We start from the raw sequence: 19980 nt of genomic DNA on the forward strand, positions 1-19980 counted from the left end.
AGGAAGAGGACTGCCGACACTGGGTCCAGAAGCCACCTCCGGATACCCAAGGGCCAGTGGTATCCATCAGCCGAGCTGGGAAACCTCTTATGGGAAGAGAGCGAGAGGGAAGGCCTGGGGACGGCTGCCCGGATCCGTACAAGTGTCAAGGGTGGTCCCACTGGTAACAAGTGACCAGCATTCTGCCAGCAAATGTTTGCTGGCGCTGTAGAATGCTGGGGCCTGGGCTGGGGTGGCAAGTCCAGTCCCGGAAGAGCTCCTGGGTCCACGGGGTGAGAAGTCCCCAAGAGGCCCTGGCCCCTCAGACTCGACACCCCAGAACTTCCTGCACAGCACTCGCCTCGCCTGCAGGTCTCACAGCTGTGCCGTCACTGTCTCAGGCTGCCCTTCCCTGCTGAAGGGACTCACTCAGGCTGGCCCCCCCAGAAGGGATTCAGGCTGCCCCCCCAGAAGGGAAACGCCTTGAAGGCAGCGCCTGGGAGGTTTCCTCCACCAACCCGGGGGAGGGCCTGGCTGGATGTGCATTTGTTCAATGAATGGACGTGGACAGTACCGCACATGTTAGGGGCGCGTGGAGCTGAGGAGGGCAGCAGAGGGCCCCGCCCTGGTGGCTAACAGCATGGCCCACTGTGGACTAGGCCTAAGCTATGTGCAGGAAGGGTGGGACCCCTGGGGAAATCGGGGTGGGGCTGGGGCTGGTTTAAAGGGCCGGGTCCCTTCCCCCAAGGGGAAAGCAGGAAGGAGTGAGCTCTGTCCAGGGCTGTGGGCAGGCTCTGTGGGCACATAGCCTGGGGGATACCCCGATCTCGGCAGAGAAACATGCACCGGGCAGGGACCCCGAGGCACAATCACTCACCAGAGCTCATCCACCACCCGCACCAGCACGAAGAACGTGTTCTTGCTGACGCGCTTCTTGAACGTGTCGGCGAAGGGAGAGAACTTCTCGTACGTGGGGCACAGGTTAAAGAAACAGCCAGGTCACATGCGCAGGGACGGGAGCGGGAAGGCTACCTCTTTCCAGCTACCATTCACTGAGTGCTGTCGGGGTGCCAGGAAGCTTGGGGGCTCGGGGAAGGCACAGGGCTTGTGCAGGGTGGCAGGGCCACCAAGCAGGACTCAGCCAGACCTGACTGTTCTCCACCTTCTCCCTCCTGCAGAACCGTCCCACGCACCGCCCAGTCCTGACTTTCTGTCGGTCAACCCGAGGTTCCTGCCACTTCCTGAAACGCTCAGGGCTGCTCTGCTGAGCCTTGGCAGGGAGCGTTGGTCACAAACCACCGGCACTCACCACCCCCCCACCTCCAGGGTAGGTGCAGAGCTGTGTTCCTTCTCTCTTGACATGAGTTCCCCTCCGTCTTCCCACAGCTTCGGAGGCCACCTGAAGCACAGCTGCTCCTTCCCTACGGCACCTGGCCACCTCTAGCTCCTCCCGAGACCGCGTTCCTGCCATCCTTGTGTTAACCAACTCTCCAGACCCTCTGACTCCATCCTGCCTAGCAATGCATGAGAGCTCAGGAGGGAGCCAGGCACCAGGGACAGTCCCCAGGGCCTGCAGCACAGGGCTCACTAGCCAGCTGTGCCCAGGGTCTTGAAGCTGTAACGTTTCCTTTAACACGCTGGAAGCGGCTGAGCAGGGGAGGTGCTGAGCAGCTAAGCTCTGGGGTCAGAGGTGCGTGTGCGTATGTGTGTGTGGTGGCCGCTCTCTCACCAAACAGCCACACGGGTCACAGCCTCTCTGAGCCTCAGTTTCCTTAAGTACATACAGGAAGAGCATAACGGCATGGCCTGTAAGGCGGTAACAACCTGGACGTAAACCAGCCGCATAGCTGGTGGGGTTACAGGGGCACGAGCTTATGAGCAGCGCGCCCGACACTGGCAGGTTCCCCACAAGCGTGAGTTACTGTCATTTGCGGAGCCAGGCCTGCGAATGACTGAACCTGTGAGGCTGGAGAACCTGTCTCTGTAAACGGGGGCCATGGGGCCGGGGGAGAGCGGCAGGCAAGGTCTGGAGGGGACAGGAGGCGGGTGGGGAAGCCTAGGGCTCACGGGAAGGAAAGGAAGGGGAGAGCAGGGACTCCGCACTTCCTGCCTGTGACAGCAGCTGTCCAGCAGATGGCAGTCATGGGCTGTGACACGGGGAGGTGGCCCAGGACCGGGGACCCTGGGCTGGCCCACTTTTGGGAGCAGCAGCTTCAGGCTTACCTCGACAGGATGGGCAGCTTTGGACCTGACAAAGGCATCAAGCATGGGGCCTCCTAGGCCCCAGGTGGCCCCGAGCCACCCCTGCAGGCAGTGACATATGAAAGGGCCAGCTTGCGGGGCAGACGTGGGCAAGAGGCAGGAGCCGAGCGTGTCGTGGACAAGCTTTCTGTCCACTGCCGGGTCTGCCCGAGGCTGTCTGTCTCGGTTCCCTCCAACCCCGCACCCGTTGTTCCTCCACACCCCGTGTCAACACCCAGGAGCTCAGCCCAGAAGCGCCGACAACCTGGGGCTCTGCAGGGGCCTGCTCGTGCCCTCCCTCGCAAAGCCCGTCAGGTCTTCCTGTCTGGGTCAGAATCACCCAGTGATCACAAGTGCTGCCAGGCAGCACAGTGTCTGTCCAGCACGTCACAGAATCTCACTTCAGCCCTGTCACAGGCGGGCCAGAGGCTCAAAGAGGAAGGCTGGCCTGAGGTCCCAGACAGGACATGGCAGAGCAGGGCTGAGCAGCCCCGCCCGCTGCCCAGCACCGGGTGGCTGAGTGGGCAGGAAGACCCCGCTTTCCCCGGAGAGGAGCTGTGGAAGGCTGAGCGTGTGAGGAGCGGGCCAGGGCCGGGGGCCGGAAGGATATCTGTACTGCAGCTTCTTGATGAGCTCCTCGGGGCTGATGAAGGTCCTGTAGGTGGTTAGGAAGGCCTCGCAGTACAACACCAGGTCTAGAGGAAGAGCAGTTGGTTAGTGCCGCCTGCACTGGCGGAGCACAGACGGGCAGCACGCCGCCTGCTGCAGCACGTGCCTCCCAGCAGACACTGAGGGCTTCTGGTCTGTGCCAAGACTTGGTGATCCACAGGGTCTTAGTCATCACGGGCAGAGGGAAAGTAACTCATTCGTCAGCAGGATTCTGAAGCTAAATCATAGGTATTACTTTTAGATGGCAGGGCCCAGAAACAAAAACTCGGTCATTTCCATATACGGAGACCTAAGGGAAGGTTGCAGGGGCAGAGCTCGGCACGCTGCTAGAACATGCAGTGGGCATGCTCGGGTGCCAGGGAAGGGCAAGGCCAACGAGGAGGCGCCTGCCCCTGGCAGTTGGGGGCACGTGGGCTGGCAGCTCCCACTCACAATCTGCTTCCCTCTAGAGGGGCTGGTTCTAGCCAGGGACTCCTGACCTCTCCAGAATCACAACAGCCCCATTTATTTGCAGCTGGCATGCACCCTCCTAACCACGTACTCTGTGACACAGAAAGGAGAGGAGTATTTTACACGCAGGTGCTCCCCAAGGCGAACGACCTGGCCGGGCCTGCGAATGTCAGAGCTACTTGGAGGTGGACCTGAGGACACAAGGCCTGATTCAGCTGCCAAGGTGTGCTGCTCGCTGCAAGGCTGGGTGTGTGTGCACACACGATGTGAATTTTCTTTTGTGGACACGGACCGCCTTCCCCTATCTTTTCTCATTCATCTCGAAAACCTCAGGGATCCCCACTTCTGCAGCTGAGCATTGCAGGCTTGGCTGACCTGCCTCCCGACCCTGCCTTTGTGATCACCTCCTGGGACAAAGAAGAGGAAAAGCAACACCTACTCCTGCATCTGGGGTCTGCATGGGGAGGGGTGCTCAGCTGGAAGAGCAGGTGTCATGAGGGAGGCTCAAAGGCTGGAATCACGGCCAGGTCCACCGGTATCACATTCAGGCTTCTCCCTGAGCCCCCAAGCTTCCTGTTAAGTTTGGGCTTTTGTTCAGAGGGGCTGCGTAAGAAAGCAGATGGGCCCAGCACACGCCAACGCCTGCTTCTGGAAGACGGGACCCATGCTGCACGCCTGAGCGCAGGGCTCCCAGCCCAAAGCCACCCGTGGAGCCGGCTGTGTGGCCCAGGGCTTCTGCCTCAACAACCCATCCCAGGTACAAGTGACTGGTTCCCGGGAGCCTCAGACTCTTTCCATAAAATCAGGCAGAAGCCAGCTGCCCACAGACACCCTCTGCCAGGCAATCGGCATAGACTAGAAGGTTCCTGAGCTGCCCTGACGTGGGGCTCCCTCTGGCCTTGGCTACAGCTGGCTGCTCCTGGCAGGACAGAGGAATTCACTGCTCAGAGCCGAGGAATGGAGCCAGCTACCATTTCAGCCCTTTACCTTTGGGTAAAAATGAAAACCGTTCCTAGTGGCCGGCTGAGGCCGGAGCTCTGACCTGGCCGGCACAGAGGACGGTTTACTGCAGAGAAGCAGAGCAATGGCTGCTGTAAGGCTGCGAGGAGCACTTCCCAGGTGCAGGCATGGTTCATGTTAGCTCATTCCCTCTTCACACCCACTGGGCACTGTGAACCCCCAAAAGCTGGGTCACGGGGGCCAATGAGCGTGGCTCGTGCCAGTGGCCGCCCGAGCCTGTGAATGGCACGGCCAGGGTTCGACCTCAAAGTCTCCAGGACTGGGCTATGCCTTGGGCAGACAACACCAGGGGTGAAGAAACCCTGGATGGCAAAGCAATGGTTGTGGTGCGTTTGTGGGAGCCATTTCTTCTTTTTCTCTATTTTTCCAATTTTCTGCAACGTAAACATTATTTTTGTACTATTTTCATAATTTAAAAATTCCCAGAATCACTCTGTGTAACATACTTCGGGGAATCTGCTGTAAAAACGTAGGGACTTGGTGACTTATAAAAATGAAAATGTGTGGTGTAGGGTTTCAAGATTGGGGTGTTTTAATTCCTTCCATGCCTTACTTTAACACTGCTGTTACACTATCCTTTTAATAATTTTTAAAATGTGAAAAGCAGTGTGGGGAGAGGCCTGGTCCAGCTGTGGGGCGCGGGCACTGCCCCTGTCCTGTCCGAGGTCCAGGGGCACCTTCTTCCCAGTCTCCTTGCCCTTGCAGAACATGACTTGGAACGACAGCTCCTCTGCTAGCTCAGAGTCCCCCCATAGGAGGGTCCCCGCTTCTGCAGACCCTCAGAGGATCAGGACACTGAGGGTCGAGAACCCCGGCCCGTGACGGCGACGCCCTGCTGTAAGACTGAAGGCTCCTGGAGAGAAAACACGCTCCCCAGGCGTCTCTCAGTGGAGTGCATGAGTGAAGTCCACCCAGCAGTCTGGAGAAGTCATGGGTCAGACACCAGGGAAAGCACAAAAGGCTACCTGCGCGGTCTCTTACTACCACTACTAATACGTCATTGTTCGGGGGGCGTCTGCAGAGCCCTCTAGGTACCGACCTCTGCCCTGGAAACTTGCCCTCCCAACGAGCTGTGGGTCCTGGGGGTCGTCACCACCCTGCACCAACAGAGGACACTCGCCAAGGGGGCCGAGAAGCAGAGGCCTGGCTCTGAACAAGGGTCACTGGTCCCCGAGGGTGGGTTCTCCCTATGTGACCCAGCAGCAACGCCGTCTGACCTGCTAAGGGCTGGCGGAGAGGACAGAATAGGACAGGGAGAGGAGAGGACACAAGAGGGCGGGGCAGGACGGTGGCGGGGGCGCTTCTGACACAGACAAGGCCACTGCGAGGACGCTGCCATACCTTTCCTGTCCGTCTCCGTGGCGTGGACCAGTAGGATATCCCCAGATCCCCCACGGACATCTGGCCCGTCGTCACCCTGCAATGACAGTAGCACAGGAGGGCATGAGGCAACATGTGGCTGTGAGAAGTTGCTTTCCAAAGTCACAGGCAGGGGTGAAACGACAAAGACCTGCCCGCAGAGGTCCCAGGCCCCCTTCCCCTGTGCTCTCTGAGCCCGGGAACGGCGTGGCCGAATTGCCAAGGCCGGGCGTGCCCGTCTAGACTGCCCACTGCTCCGTGCTCGGCAGATGGGCACAGAGCGGAACTCATCTGGGAGGTGGGTGGCCCAGGGGCTGCCACACACCAAGGGCACCAGAGCAGTGCTGAGGACACAACTGGGTCAGGGGACACGGCACCCTTCCTGTTCCCATTCACCAACCCCTGGGTCAGAGGCATGAGGAGGGAAGTTCTCAGATGGGCTGGTGGGACCTGTGGGGCGCAGGCAAGTCCGCCAGCAGCGTCTCCCAGGTAACCGGGGCAGCAGGACGGTCTCCACGCATGTTCATGTTCCTAAAACTGCCCCAAGCTGCCCTCAGATTACATGTTTCCTCAGGTGGAAGGACAGGTCACTTGTCGTGATGTCACAGGTCCTTCCAGGGAGCCCTTCTTAGGGGACCGTGAAGTGTCACAAAGACACTTAATTATACCTGACTCTGCTTATATGACCAACGACTGCTGCCTGCCACTTAAGGAAAAAGCCTTATTTTTGTGGGAAAACAGAGGCTTTAACCCATACGTCTAGCTTGGAGCCCAAAAGAGCTGTCACCAGGGCCACTAGGGCCCACAGTGGAAGCCCAGGCCACGGAGCACCAAGGCCTGGCCGGGGGCCCCAACAGCCCCCGGTCCATGATTCTGAAGGGCACACATCCAGGGACCGCGAACCTGCTCGGGCTACAGCCCTCATTCTTGCAGACACACCTGCCTCTCCAGGGCCTCAGTGCTCGCCAGCGTCCTGAACACCTGGGATTTCCAGCTATGAGGGGGGTGGTCACCTATGCCCACGACCTGATTTTCCAGAAGAAATCTCTGGCGTGGGGGTGAACCCTCACCTCCCTCTGCACCAGAGCTAAATGCCCCCAGCCCTGCCTCCTTGGCTCAGCCCGGCCCAGCAGTGCACCACGGGCAGTGTCTGCCTGCTTGTCCGTGCACCTGTGTGTGCTGCCATTGAGTCGGGGCCCAGGAACGGTCACTTCCATCTATTAAGCTACTCCTCTGTTTCCAGAAGTGCACGGAAGAGGGAGGCGAAAGGCTCTCTCAAGTTAGCGCCTCTTTCATTTGACAGGCTTGGGTGGTGTCTTTACCGAGGAGGCTCTCTCGACAAGGACGGAGGGAGCCTGAAATTCCTCATCAGCTGTGTGTCCCCTGCTGAGACCGCTGTGCGGCTATCCTACCAGCAACAACATACTAACGTGTGGTGCTCATGAGGGCCCAGCACACACAGGCCCTGCGCTGAGAACCTTCCGTGGGTTTCGTTCTCACAAACCATCAATCTGGGGCTTAGAGACGTTCTGTCACTTGCCCACGATCACTCGCTGGACGTATCAGAGAAGGGGACAGTACACTTTCCCCTGGAATTCATCCGCGCGTCCAGGACCTTGTAGCACCCTGGTGGCCCCGGCGATGGGCCAGGATAAACAGCCCTGCAGGCGCCTGGAGGGCCAGTGCCTCGCTGGGGTCTTTCTGTTTGACACACGTCAAGGCCACCTCTCCCTCGAAGCCCCCTCACCCTCACTGTGGGTCAGATTCTGCAAAATTGAGGTCTGCGAAGGGCCTACCTCTTGCTTGAGTGTCAGCCTCGCCATGATTTCGTTGTGGTCGATGAGGGACAGCTCGTCCACTTCCTCCTCCGACGGGGCCGACTCTGGAGCATCTGGTGACTTCGACGCCCTGGAGGGAGAAGTGGTTTGTGTTGCAAGTGGAGGCCCTGGAAGCTGGGACAGTGCAGCCCTGTGCATGGGACCTGCGTGTCAGAACTGTGCCCCTGAGCAAGGCCGCCCGTCACAGCTGCAGCGTGAAGCCCCCGCCCTGGGAGGCCTCAGCCATGGCCGGAAGCCAGAAGGCGGACTGGATTTCTAGCTCTGCTACTGATGAGTTGTGTGACCTCAGGACATTTCCTGTTCTCTCTGGACGAAACATCTGTAAACTGAAGGGATTAAGCAAAACGATCAAGAAGGTTCCCCTGAGCTACTGAAGTAAGTGACCGTCTCAGTCACTCTGTCAAAGCCCGCGGCATGTCCAGCCAGTTCCCAAGGAGGGGCAGTGACAGGCAGGCCGGGCGGGAGAGCGAGTTCCCCAAGACTTTGCCAAGGCCACCTCTCCACGGGACTGAGGAGAAGCGTGAACCCAGCAGAACAACCCTCGTCCCAGGGGCACTGGGTCCAGCAGGAGAGACCGACGTTAAAACAAGCAGGGGGCCCAGCCTCGTCTAAAGCGCAGGGAAGCCCCCTGACGACAGGACAGACAAGCTGAGACTCAAGAGCTGAGCAGGAGTTTGCCAGTGAAGGGGGAGGAGAGAACCCCCAACAGAGGGAGAATGTGGGCGGCAGAGGCATTCCAGGGGCAGATGGGTGCTGGGTCTGCAGCCACCTTCCTTTCCCCCGGAGTTTTCTCCCATATTCCTATTTATATTTATGAATCTCATGATGGACCCTCAGAGGCATTGGCCACGCTTGTGGTGACAAGCCATATTTTTAACCCTAAGTGTCTAAGCCATGAAAGTTTCTGTCTTCAGTGAGACCACACAGATGGGCCAGAGCACAACCATGTGCGTGCAGTCCTGGGAAGAGCCGTCATCAATGTCCAGGCTGTGGTTTGGCTTTTATGGAAAGAGAACATCCCCTGACTGTTTCTAACCAGCCAATGTGGTCATCCTTCTGCTTCTGTACAAGGGCCATCTGGAACTGAAAATGGCACTCTCGGGCCCAGGGGAGCTGGAGAAGGATCCAGGAGCTGCTGATACCTGGCATAGATACCCGTTGCCACTAGGTGTTAAACTAGAAAACCTACCGTGTTTCCCCGAAAATAAGACCTAGCTCGACAATCAGCTCTAATGCGTCTTTTGGAGCAGAAATTTCACTTATAGTAAAATAAGACTGGTTCTTATATAATTAATATAATAAATATAACAATATAATATAATACCGGGTCTTATTTTAATATAACATAAGACGGGGTCTTATATTAATTTTTGCTCCAAAAGACGCATTAGAGCTGACTGTCCAGTTAGGTCTTATTTTTGGGGAAACATGGTATCACCCTTGCTTAAGACTTGGGGAAAACCTGGCTGGCAGACGACTTAGACAGACTCAACGTGAAGCCCACGCGCAGTGGCCCAGAGCAGGGGGGGCGGGGGGGGAGGGCGGGGAGGGGCGGCCGTCGGTAGCAGGCCCCCAGAAACGCTTTCCAAGTTTTCTCTACCATCTCCCGCTGTTTTTCCCGCCTCTTCCACCACTTATACTGAGGCCTGAGAATGACAACTGGCTATGGTGTAGCTTTGCGCCCAGGACCCCAGAGGTAGCTGAACATCAGCCTAAAGAGGGAGGAAAAGCTTGACTACGTGAACATTTCACAAAGAAGGTGAAGCCATCATGAAGGTGCAGCTGACAGTGCCCATTTGCAGGTCCGACATGTTACATTTTCTAAGGGCGTATTAGAGAAATTTACTGCCTATTTCTAAACCTGGTCAGGTTTGACTTATGCTAACACTGGAAAATGTTAAAAGAGATTAAAGAGACACACAACTAAAGGCAATGATGACTCCTGCATGATCATGGTTCTAATAAAATAAGCTATAAAGAACATTTTAGGGAGAATTAGGGAATTGATATGAGGGAATTGACTTTTCATTTTCTTATGTGTGATAATGGAATTGTAATCAGGTAGGCTTTTAAAATTTTTTAGGAGGCATGCCGGAGTATTTAGGGACCGAGGGTCACATCTGTAACTTACTTTCAAATGGTTTAAGAACACAATATACACGTGTCTCTAGAAACTCACAAAAAGAGCTTTTTTTTCTGGGGAGAATATTTAACACTTCCTCATTGCACTCGAACTTGGAAGAGATTGGCTTAGGATTTGAAAAAGAACAGACTGTTGTGGGCAATTTGTAAGGTGGATTATATGTGTGCAGATAATCAAGAAGTAAAGGCAGACTGTCTGCTAAAACGAAGGCCTTTGAGGGGTGTGTTATGAGTGATTTTTTCTGTTTACTCGCACTTTTCTGTACTTTCCACATTTTCTACCCTGAGCATGCATAATTTTGAGACTCAGCAGAAAGGAAAGAGCGTGGGCATAAGGCACCAGCAGGCCTGGCGTGCTGGCTGGCAGGGCAGCCCAGCCCGTTCCCACCAGGTGGACCCGCTGCTTTCAGTGCCCTGGCCCCACTGGGTCACCTCCTACCTTTCTCCGCCATCTCTGCTTTCCTTCCCAGGAGCACTGCTGACCGAAGAGGGGTCTCTGGGATGTCCGTCTTTCACAGCTGGTGATTCCTGAAACGAGAAGTCGGTGCTGGGTCTGTGACAGTCGCCATGCTGGGGCTGGTCTGCTTTCCCACTGCTCCTGCCTACGAGTGGCTGTGGAGTGGAAGTTCCTACAGAGTGATCCAAGATGTAACAAGCTACCCACGAACGTGGCTCATCACACAGAAAGCACAAGGCCCTCTTCAGACTAGCATCTTGCCTCTGGGGAGAGTAAAAGCTGCCAACCGAGATGAAGCCTTCCCAACCGCCTCCTGGAAGAAAGGATGTCCCAGGTGCTGCCACTCTGCAAACTGGCTGGGCCCTGTGCTGTGGGCCTCGCACGCACGCCTCTTCTCGCCTGGCTCACACCGAGACCCTAGCTGTTAGCTGGCACTGTGTCCATTCACACACACAGAGACAGAGGCTGCGAGAAGTAAAAGGCCCTGCCCAAGAACACACAGCTACGAGGCTGCAGCCTTGACTCACACCAGGTGTCTACCTCCCAAGGCTGTGTCCTTAACCACTGGGCCTGCAGGTGGGCAGCAGACCTTTGGGACTTCCCAGTAAAAACAACTGTCACGGCTGCAGGGCTCAGCAGCCTCCCAGTTACGCTTCCAAAGGGTCCGGCTGCTCACGTGCAGAAGTGCAACCTCCCTCTCCTCCGGCGGCCTCACCTCTTCCTGCGGACCTGGGCCCACCCCACTGGGTGACAACACGGCGCTCCGACATCCCTGGTCTGCCACCAAGGCCACGACGGACAATGAGGGCAGCAAGAATACGTGGGCTGTTGTCATGGAGCGTCTGAAGTGACGCGGTCAGCACTGACCATGATCATGGGCGGGGGGGCCACGGGGGGCCAGCCCAGGACACACGTGAGTGTGCAGAGGCTAAAGTGGATGTTTCCGGGGCAGAAGTGACCAGAGGGCACAGGGGAGGTGGGAGCTCCAGGGGAGAAACAGCTCAGCTCCCCCACGCTGCCTCAAATCGCACTGGAGTGAGGCCCTCGTCCCACAACTTGCAAACACATGAAGTGGGTCTTGCCGCGGATCCTGTGGGCACCCCCTTGGGGGGCCGACTTAACAGCACTGACCACGCTGCTCACAGGCCGGGCCCTTCGAGTTGGTCACCAGGGAGGATCACCTCAAGGACATGTCCCGTCCCGCTCAGGATGGCGGGGGGTGGGGGGGGGGATGTTTTTGAAGCTTTTGGACTTGCTCACGTTTGGCTGCAGCAAAACCCAGAAAGCTGACTGCTCGACTGCTGAGCCTCGACTGTCACCCAGCAGTACACAAGGGTGACAGTGTCAGGTAGTTGTCCCCATCTCAGGAGGGAGGGGCTAGCCGCACTCACAGCTTCCTGGCAAGCAGTTAGCAGAGGGGCGGAGGGGCATGCTGAGGAGGGGGCAAGGGGATGGGTGCCAGCACCAGAAGAGGGGGCAGGTGGACCCCGGAAAGCACGCCATACACGGCCAGGCCACCAGCAGGCTGCTCCCTACATGTCCAGAAGACCCGTCCGCCAGGCACACGAGCGCCCCACACACCGAAGCAAAAGCAAAGGGAAGACCGCCACCAGAAGCCATGTCCTCTCCCTGCGGAGCCGAGCTGGCTCTGGTCAGGCTGCGGGGCCCAGTCTGCTAGTGACCGGGAGGCTGAGGCAGACGAGCTGGGCTGAGCCCTGCCGCAGGCCACACGCACCGGGCAGCCCCGAGCTTACTTACTCCTCGAGACTCAGCCAGCTCCTCGCTGCTCTGGCCAGAGGAGTACAGACTGACGTATTCACCCTCACCAGCCTCCTCACTGGCGTTTTCACTCTGGGGGAGACAGGATGAGAGGAAAGGTACATGTGACAGGCCCTCCCACAGCCCTCACGGCTCAGAGACCAGGACGTGCCCCTCATGAGAAAGGGAAGCTGGTGATGGACGGACGGTGTGTACTCGCTTCTGCTGGGCAGCCCTGCCCAGGATCACAGAACAAAGCTGCCTTGGCCACCTCTTGCTGTGTTCCCGGGGACCTGCGGTTCCTGCCGGATCTTCTCCAAAGATGTCAAGGACCTTCCAAACTGTCCTGGGGAGGCACACTCCTCCCCACTCTGCTGCAGAGGGGACTGTGGGGTCCCCAGCATGGTGGGAGGCAACCATGGAGGGAAAGAAGCAACACATCAAGACCTGCTTGCCTGCATCTGCTCTGGCCCGCCTACTGTCCTCATCCACTCCGACTGGCAAGGCAGCACTTCCCTGGCTCGGATGGAGGTCTGCAGTCAGCTAGCGGATGGGAAAACAGGCCCCGTGTGCTCAGCACCGCACGCAACTACACACGCAACTGCCTTTGATCTCTGTACCTTCTCTGAAACCACCGACCAAACAGAAAACTCACAGCATTTTCTATCTTATGCTACGGGAACTGAGTCTCTAAATGGTCACCAATCCACTTGTGGACACTCAGAACCCTGGTTTGTTGGGAAGTTTGTACAGCAGGTTTCGTTTCTGTCTGGGAACAGGTGGGCTACCACTTCCCACTTCACCCTGTGACCTTCCACAGACCCCAACCCATCCATGCTGCTGATGGGCGCAGGCCAGCAACAGACCTGCCAGCCAGGGAAGGGAGGAGCTTTCTCCAAACGTGCAGCCCCACATGCAGGGGGGTGCGTGTGCTGAGTTCTCACCGAAGGCGTCTGGGGCGAGTCAGTGAAAGAGGTTTCGGAAGCAAGGCAGACAGAGTTCCCATGCAAGCTGCTCTCCTGAGAAGATGAAAGAGGCCCGTCCACGGTGCTGGGAGGCGGCCTGGCTACGGCGGGCACCGCTAAGTCAGAGCTCTGAGACTGGTGGACAGGTGGGAAATGCGGAGAGGAAGAGGAGGTAGACGGAAGGAAAGGTTGAACGGAAGCTTGGTTGTGAGGCACGAAATCCTGGGAGTAGGACCTAAACACAGACTTATACTACAGAATCAAAGTGGAGAACAAACACAAAACAATAGGATGGGAAGAAGAAAACAGACAAAAGAGAAATGATTAGATTAGCTGAGCCGAGCTCTGGTAGGCTGTTCACAGTAATTGTACCAAGGGCCGCTGACGGGCCAAAGCGACCTTCTGGCTCAGGTCCCCCGCCCGGATGCGCCCTTGAGAATGCCTGAGGACTGGCTGGTGTCACCCTCAGGGTCTGAACAGCAGGCTGCCTCCAAAGGAGAGCACGCCCCATGCACTGTCCGGGTGGTCATGTCCGTGAGTGGGCATGTTCCCTGCAGTTTGGCAACGCCTGGTCGGGAATCCTGTAGTCTTGTCACACAAGCCAGTCTGTCTGTGCCTTTTGTCTTTTCAGGATCCTAGTGGCTAAATTCAACGGTCAGACACCTGGACATATTTACTCGTAATGAAACTTCTAGGTAAAACTCTTTGGATTTACTCCTTGAAAGTCAAACACCACAGCCTCTGAAACACCGTAATCCACCTCAAATCCTTTTGGAAGGGAAGGACATAAGCCTTAAAAATCGTCAGAAGTGTGCTATCCCAACACTACAAATTTCTTTGAGTTCCTTTCCCTTCCTGCCCAATCTTTTTTTTTTTTCTTACTTTTTAAACAAACAAAGTGATCTTGCAATGCCACCATAGAGCCCCCAAGTCTGAGATGTGACCACGCGCGCCAACAGTCCTTGGAGCCAGCCAGCACCCCCAGGCCTGAGCTCTGCTGAGAGGGACGAACAGAGGATCTCTGAGACCACCGGTCACCAGGCTAAGAATATGACATGTCACCATGTCCCGCAAAGAGCCTGCCAGCACGCTGCTGTCCCAGGGAAATGGGAGAGGAACATGTGGAAGGGACCACGTCTTAAGTCCTTGCCAGGCTCATTTGCCAACGAAGGATGCCAGAAGCTGACCAAGGTCAAAGGAACACAAACACGCACATCACTCAGGCAAACGTTCTCTGCATTTTGGCATAGGATTTTTAGAACCTATGGACAGGGAAGAGGAGGAAGAAACGAAATTTAAATGAACCCTTTCCATGGTTTTTCAAAGCTACACTTGAACCTGGACGGAAGCTGGGGTGGCTCCAGGCACAGGGAAGCTCTCCCTCTGCCCTGCCGGGCTCCTCGCTGTACCGACGGGTTGCAGGGTCCTTCTCCCTCCTCGGGAGGCCGTGGCCCTCTTACCCGCCGTGAGCTCCAGTGCCTGCTGGTTTGTATCCCAGACACCGGTCCTAGGTACCTACTCATTCTTACACATTTTATTTCCCTACCTAACTCACAAACTCAAGGCCAACCCTTGTACAGTCAAATGAATTAGTAGAAGCACCAGGTGTGTTTGACCAACTGACACTGAAGACTTCAATTCTTGCTGGAAGTGAATTTCTGTTCACACGCCTTCTTTCTAGAGAAGGTGGCTGAGAGGACCACTGGCTCAGCACCCCAGCTCCGCTGATCTCGGTCCAGTGGCTGTGGAGACTGAGCGTTAGTGCCCTCAAGAGGCTCGAGAGAGAGGCTGACCCTTCTGCCAGGTGAGGCTACAATGCAAAGTCTGAGACCCAGAGGGGGCCCCCATCCGACCCTGCTGGCACCCTGGTCTTGGACTTGTAGCCTCCAGAACTGAGATAAAATTTCTGTTGTTTATTAGCCACCCAGTCTTTTATTCTAGCAGCCAGGATGGACTCAGCCCAAGGCCAAACTCTTTGTAGAGTCCTGATGCTGTCCCCATTGACACCCTCCCCCTGTCCTCTCTCTGAGCACGGAAGCAGGCCCTGCAGTAATTGAGCCTGACACACACACACACACACACACATACACACACACACACGGTTCCTGCGTGTAATCACAAGAGACACTAAGTTCTGTAGGATCTCCCTAACTGATCACACGGCGTTTTAAACAGGTTTTGATTTGACAAGTTCAGGGTGGTGGGCTCCCACGCTGTGGGGGCCTTTTCTGGGAGCTGGCACAAGGGTAGTCGCTAAGAGGGCACATTTTCAAGTCACACAGACCTGAGCTATCTCTTTCTATTCCTGTGAGCCTGGGCAAGGGACTTAAAGTTCTCGAGCCTCAGTTTCTTCCCCTTTAAAATGGGGATGAAAACAGCAGCACTTCTGTCCCAGGCTGTGTGTGGATTTAATGGTGATGCCTGGTGAGTCCTGGGCACAGCACTGGCACGTGACAAGCACTGCCATCCGTGTCAGTATTCTCCTTTGCTCTTCCAAATTGGTATCTGGCAACTACTCCACACAACAAGAGCTGAGGCATTTAACAGGAGTCTAATACATATTTACGAATGAAAGAATCCTTAGGAATGGCTTCTAATTATGATAGAAGTGCCCAGAATCCTGTCTGATCATGGCAGCGTGTCAGTGTTGAGTGTGAAAGGTAACAGACAAGCTTCACTCACTTCACCCACTCCCGCTAGGGGCAGGTCCACACTGGGCGACCGGGAAGGAGGCTCAGGGACGCCACCAGGGGCGCGCAGGCCGAGGAGGGCGGGGCAGCCACCAAGGAGCAGGGAAGGAGGTTGGGCGCCTCCTGGACAAAGCGCTCGGCTGCCCCGCCCTTCCCCTCCCTCCCTCTCTCCTCCCTCAGGGGCTCCAAGCCTGGGAGCAGTGCTGGTATTCAAGCTATGCAGTCAGGCCTTCGTGCTGGGACAAGAGCCAAGCTTGAAAAAGTACCTTCGAGGGGGTGGGGAGACGCAAGGGACTGCTCGCTAATCACCAGACAGCTCGGTGCCTCTCAGCCGCTGCAGCCGCTCTGCAGCTGGGAGGGCCACATCGGGGCTCATCATCATACCATTTTCAACAAGTCTGGTCTCTATTGCTTCCCCAGAGAAGTATTTCCAGGCCCTTTAAGATCATATTTATTCATACGAGCAGGGAGAGAGGCAGAGTTGGCCACTGAACAGAAAGCCCACTTCAGCACAGCCTGGAGTTTATTTTAAGACCTGGCTGATGCCCGGCTGTGCCTCTGACAGAGCGGCTGCACTCTCCGCAGCAGGAATTTTTATTTATAGCCAGAGAAGGACTGTTTGGGCTGAGGATTTTATAATAAGAGGAGCTGCCTGTCTGGAGACTGCCGGTTTCTGCAAAAGACCTGGGAGTGCCAGAGCAAGCTCCTGAGAAGGAGAGCAGGCAGGAGAGGGGCGCGTTGCCCCCAGTGTCAACCCCGACCACACCATCCAAGTGCCACCGAGGCTGTCTCATGGTGATGACAGTGACAGCCATTCTTACTGAGTGTTGCCTGCGGTCAGATGAGGGCCCAGGGTGCTGCATGAATCATGTCATGTAATCGACACGAAGCGCTGTGATGATGCTTATTGCAAAGATGGAGACACAGGCTGCAAGGGCAGGCCACGTGTCCGGGACCCCACGGCTCAGCTCCTAGGAGGTGGTGAGGGGATGGCCCGTCTAACACTCAGTGAGGGTTCTGAGCATGTGACAGTCCCTAACCATGCCATACTACAGCTCTGCAGGAGACAGCCTAACTCCGCTCGGAGACCTCCTCAGCTGAGTGTTCTGTGACGACCAGCGTGCAGCGGGTTGTGAGCTGAGGCTGATCTACTACAAAGCCAGGGCTGCAGAGAAGACCTGCCTCATGACACACGCTGGAACCTGCAACCCACCCTTGAAAACACACACCTGCAAGAACCGCCAGGTCTTCTGGGAGTTAAGGGTGATGAAGCCCGACAACCTTGTATGTTAGTGTGCGGCCATTCACACGCTAAAAAGCAAAGGCACCCAAAGCTGGTCAGGCCCCTGCTTTCCGACACTTTCTCTCCATTATAGTCGTGGCAAGAAACATGACGAGGAACGGGCCCTGCACTGTGCTGGCAAGAAAGCAGATCTTTAAATGAAAAACTGACTCACTATAGCGTTCCATCCACTGGATTCCTCTGATTACCAGGAAGACCGGAGTGCCCGAGAAGGCAGTTGGCGTGCCAACAGCTGCGGGCTAGCGCCACGGCCCAAGGACCCTGATCGGAAGGGCTGCTCCGTGGTGACCTGAGTTCCAAGCTGTGAGAACCTTCAACTCTGCCAAGGGCAGGGAAACGCAGACATTTGCGTGAATGGACTCGCTGTCGTGGTGAAGTGTTTGGGAAGAACAGAAGTTGCCAGAGAACCATCATTACTGCTCCTCTTAGCTCAAGCGAGGCTTATGGCTTCAGTGTTTTTGGACGCTACTTAGAAAAACAGATAAGTTATTGGACAGCTGGTTTTCGGGCTTAAATTTTTACCCATCATTTGTGAGAAAACACACTTAAGGGACGCTGCTGTTCTAGTGTGGTTTGGGTTTCCTTCCCCTGCGGAGAATCACTGGGAAACACAGCTCCGCACCGGTCCTGGGCTCGGAGGGGTTTGCGACTGTCAGCAGGCGGGGCCTGAGTTCCGGCTCTGGGAAGGAAGTCGAGCTTCGAGCTGCTGCACAGCACTCTGTACCGTCGTCCTGGAGACAGGCACGTCTGATCTGGATCCCAGAGATGGGACATCATCACTCCTGGGTCACTCCACGGGGCAATCCGCAGAAAAGGCTGCTGGCTTTGCCTCTTGGCCCCTTCCTGGTCCCAATGAACTATGTTTATGAAAGCCATCCTTTGGGTCTGCCCTAGGCCCAGAGGCACCTTCCTTTTTTGATGTCCCAGTGTTAATTCACGTGCATAACAAATAAATTTTACGTAAATGTCGGAAGATGACTTTCCAAAGCCAAGTGGTGGGTTCTGAGGTTGAAGCAGCAAACACCGGCCCTGAGGTCCTTGCGCCCCTGGCAGGGGAGGTGCTTCGGGTGGTCCTTTTGTGTGAACGATGAGGGCGTTCATCTCACAAAGAAAGGCTACAGCAGCATCACGCTGGGTCCGAAATATTTCTTTCTAAATAAACTTCTTGGTGGAGTCTACTTTTTAAAACCACTTGAACATTCTAATGTGTATTTCGTAACAAAGGATGTAAAAGAACAAAAATCTGCTTGGGAGACTTTTAGGAAGTAGGACAGGTAAAAGCAGACATTATTTTTCTTCTCACGTGACATTTTCACAACGTAGATCACAGGTTCTTCCTTGAAAACACGACGTTTTTGGCCAATGGTTCCATGGCTAATTATACTCTTGCAAAAACCTGCAGCTCACTGTCAGGTGCTCTGTGGAATCACTAATTACTGACCTTAATAGCACCAACTCTATAGAAAGACTTACTCCAGATTAAAAAATGATTTGAATTCAGTTCTAGAAATCGGACTGGACTATTTTTATTTTTACTCAGTTTGGATTTCAACAGCACGACAGGGACTCTAATTTATACTTATTCTTAGAACTCTATTTAGAGCTCGTAGCTACCCTCTGTGTCAGAACTCGAAGGCAAAAGCATGCCTCTCGATGGCCGGCTTGTGTGGACTCTTCTTTCACCTAGCTTTCCCCGGTCCCAATATTGATTTATGGGCAATAAAGCACCAACCTACCACTCTTTTTCACCATGGGGTTCCGGATTCTAATCGTAGCTCTTAAGACCGTAGCTCTTCAGCGTCTCTATTCTGGTTTGTCCATCTCTGGAGCGGGGGAAGAAACATCCCGTCACAGGGCAGTGGGAAGGGTCCTTGACAAGCAGACAGGTAGCTTGAAAACACGAATGTGTGTGGACACCACGCTAACCTTCATGTCACCACAAGACCCTCACAAGGACCTGACCAGCTGGACTGTCCTGGCTGGAGCCGGAAGCACACCTGGAGCATTCCTGTGTCTGAAGCTGGGCTGACAGCACTGACCACCTGAGATGCCACGAGCATCAACAGAAGAGCCAGGAAGTCTTCAGAAGTGAGGGCAGAAGGGGAGTCACCGCTTGCCTTGTGAGCCCCCAAGGCGTGGACCTTGAGTTCTGCCTCCTTTCGTGGCCCTTGCTGGCTGCAACAGGCCAGACCAGCTCGCCCCTGGGCTCAGGCAGTAACCATCTCCTCTGGGCCGGGGATTCCTACAAAGGCAGGCTCTATACCCTCCCCTGAGGGTTCTGGAAGCCCAGGAGGGGTGCTGGTCTGCGTGTACCTCCTTCTTCAAGGCTGTGCCAAGGCCTCAAGGTGAGATCGGATGCAGATGTCACACTGTAGAGGCGGAGTTGGCCTCCCAGGCACCCTGGGTCAGGTAGGAAGGGCGGAAAGGCAGAGGGCAGACAATAAAACACCAAGGAACCCAGCAGACAACAACTACTTGTGAAGCTCTCGGCCAGACAGCCCACAGCCACAACCTCCTGCGTCAGCAGAGAAGGACAGTGAGGAAGAAACAGACTTCTCGTGACAGCCTGGGACGAGTGCGTCTGACTCATGGGAATAGACAGGCGTCACCATCGGGCTGCTCCTACGAGCCGCTGGGGAGCCGGGAAAGATGGATGCCATGATGGGGCAGAGGGCCCGAGCTAGAGCTCCTGCTCTCTGCTTTCGGGTGAAGCCAGTTCCTCCGGGTCAGTTCAGCGTCACAGAGCACGTGCCACCTGCTGGCTCGGCCCCGAGCTGTGTGCCCAAGCTACAAGCGTATAAAAAGGCCAGTCCCCTGCCCTTACAAGACTTACAACCTTGAGAAAAGAACCTGGACGTTACAAAAGAAAGAGAGAAACCACCTCCTAATGTGATAATAAACACTGTTCTAACACCTCCCTTTTCAGTGAATGCTGGTTGTGCGTCTTGTACTACATTACATTTTTACATGTGTTTTCCCTTTAATCCCACAATTTCATGCCCCCTCTTGGACAGATGAAGAAATGAAGGCCTAGTGAGTAGGGGCTGGCATGCTGAGGTCCACACAGCAAGTAAGGAGAAAACACATGTGGAAAAGGATGGCGGACATC

At 55.7% G+C, this 19980-nt stretch overlaps 1 protein-coding gene across 15 annotated transcripts in view; it reads right to left on the reverse strand.

Annotated features, from left to right (window-relative positions):
• Positions 1–19980, reverse strand: part of RAPGEF1 (Rap guanine nucleotide exchange factor 1) — a 133539-nt gene that overhangs the window by 8670 nt on the left and 104889 nt on the right. For 8 of the 15 annotated variants that reach the window (XM_033122741.1, XM_033122736.1, XM_033122735.1 and 5 more), the window contains 7 exons: positions 12858–13130; positions 11914–12006; positions 10138–10226; positions 7515–7626; positions 5701–5776; positions 2831–2915; positions 857–949 (listed from right to left, as the gene is read on the reverse strand). In XM_033122741.1, coding sequence (XP_032978632.1) covers positions 857–949; positions 2831–2915; positions 5701–5776; positions 7515–7626; positions 10138–10226; positions 11914–12006; positions 12858–13130 — 821 coding nt within the window. The remainder of the gene's footprint in view (positions 1–856; positions 950–2830; positions 2916–5700; positions 5777–7514; positions 7627–10137; positions 10227–11913; positions 12007–12857; positions 13131–19980) is intronic. The other 7 variants (XM_033122746.1, XM_033122743.1, XM_033122745.1 and 4 more) reach the window with 3 other exon arrangements.

This window comes from Rhinolophus ferrumequinum, chromosome 12 (assembly GCF_004115265.2).
Source record: "Rhinolophus ferrumequinum isolate MPI-CBG mRhiFer1 chromosome 12, mRhiFer1_v1.p, whole genome shotgun sequence".
Taxonomy (NCBI): Eukaryota; Metazoa; Chordata; class Mammalia; order Chiroptera; family Rhinolophidae; genus Rhinolophus; species Rhinolophus ferrumequinum.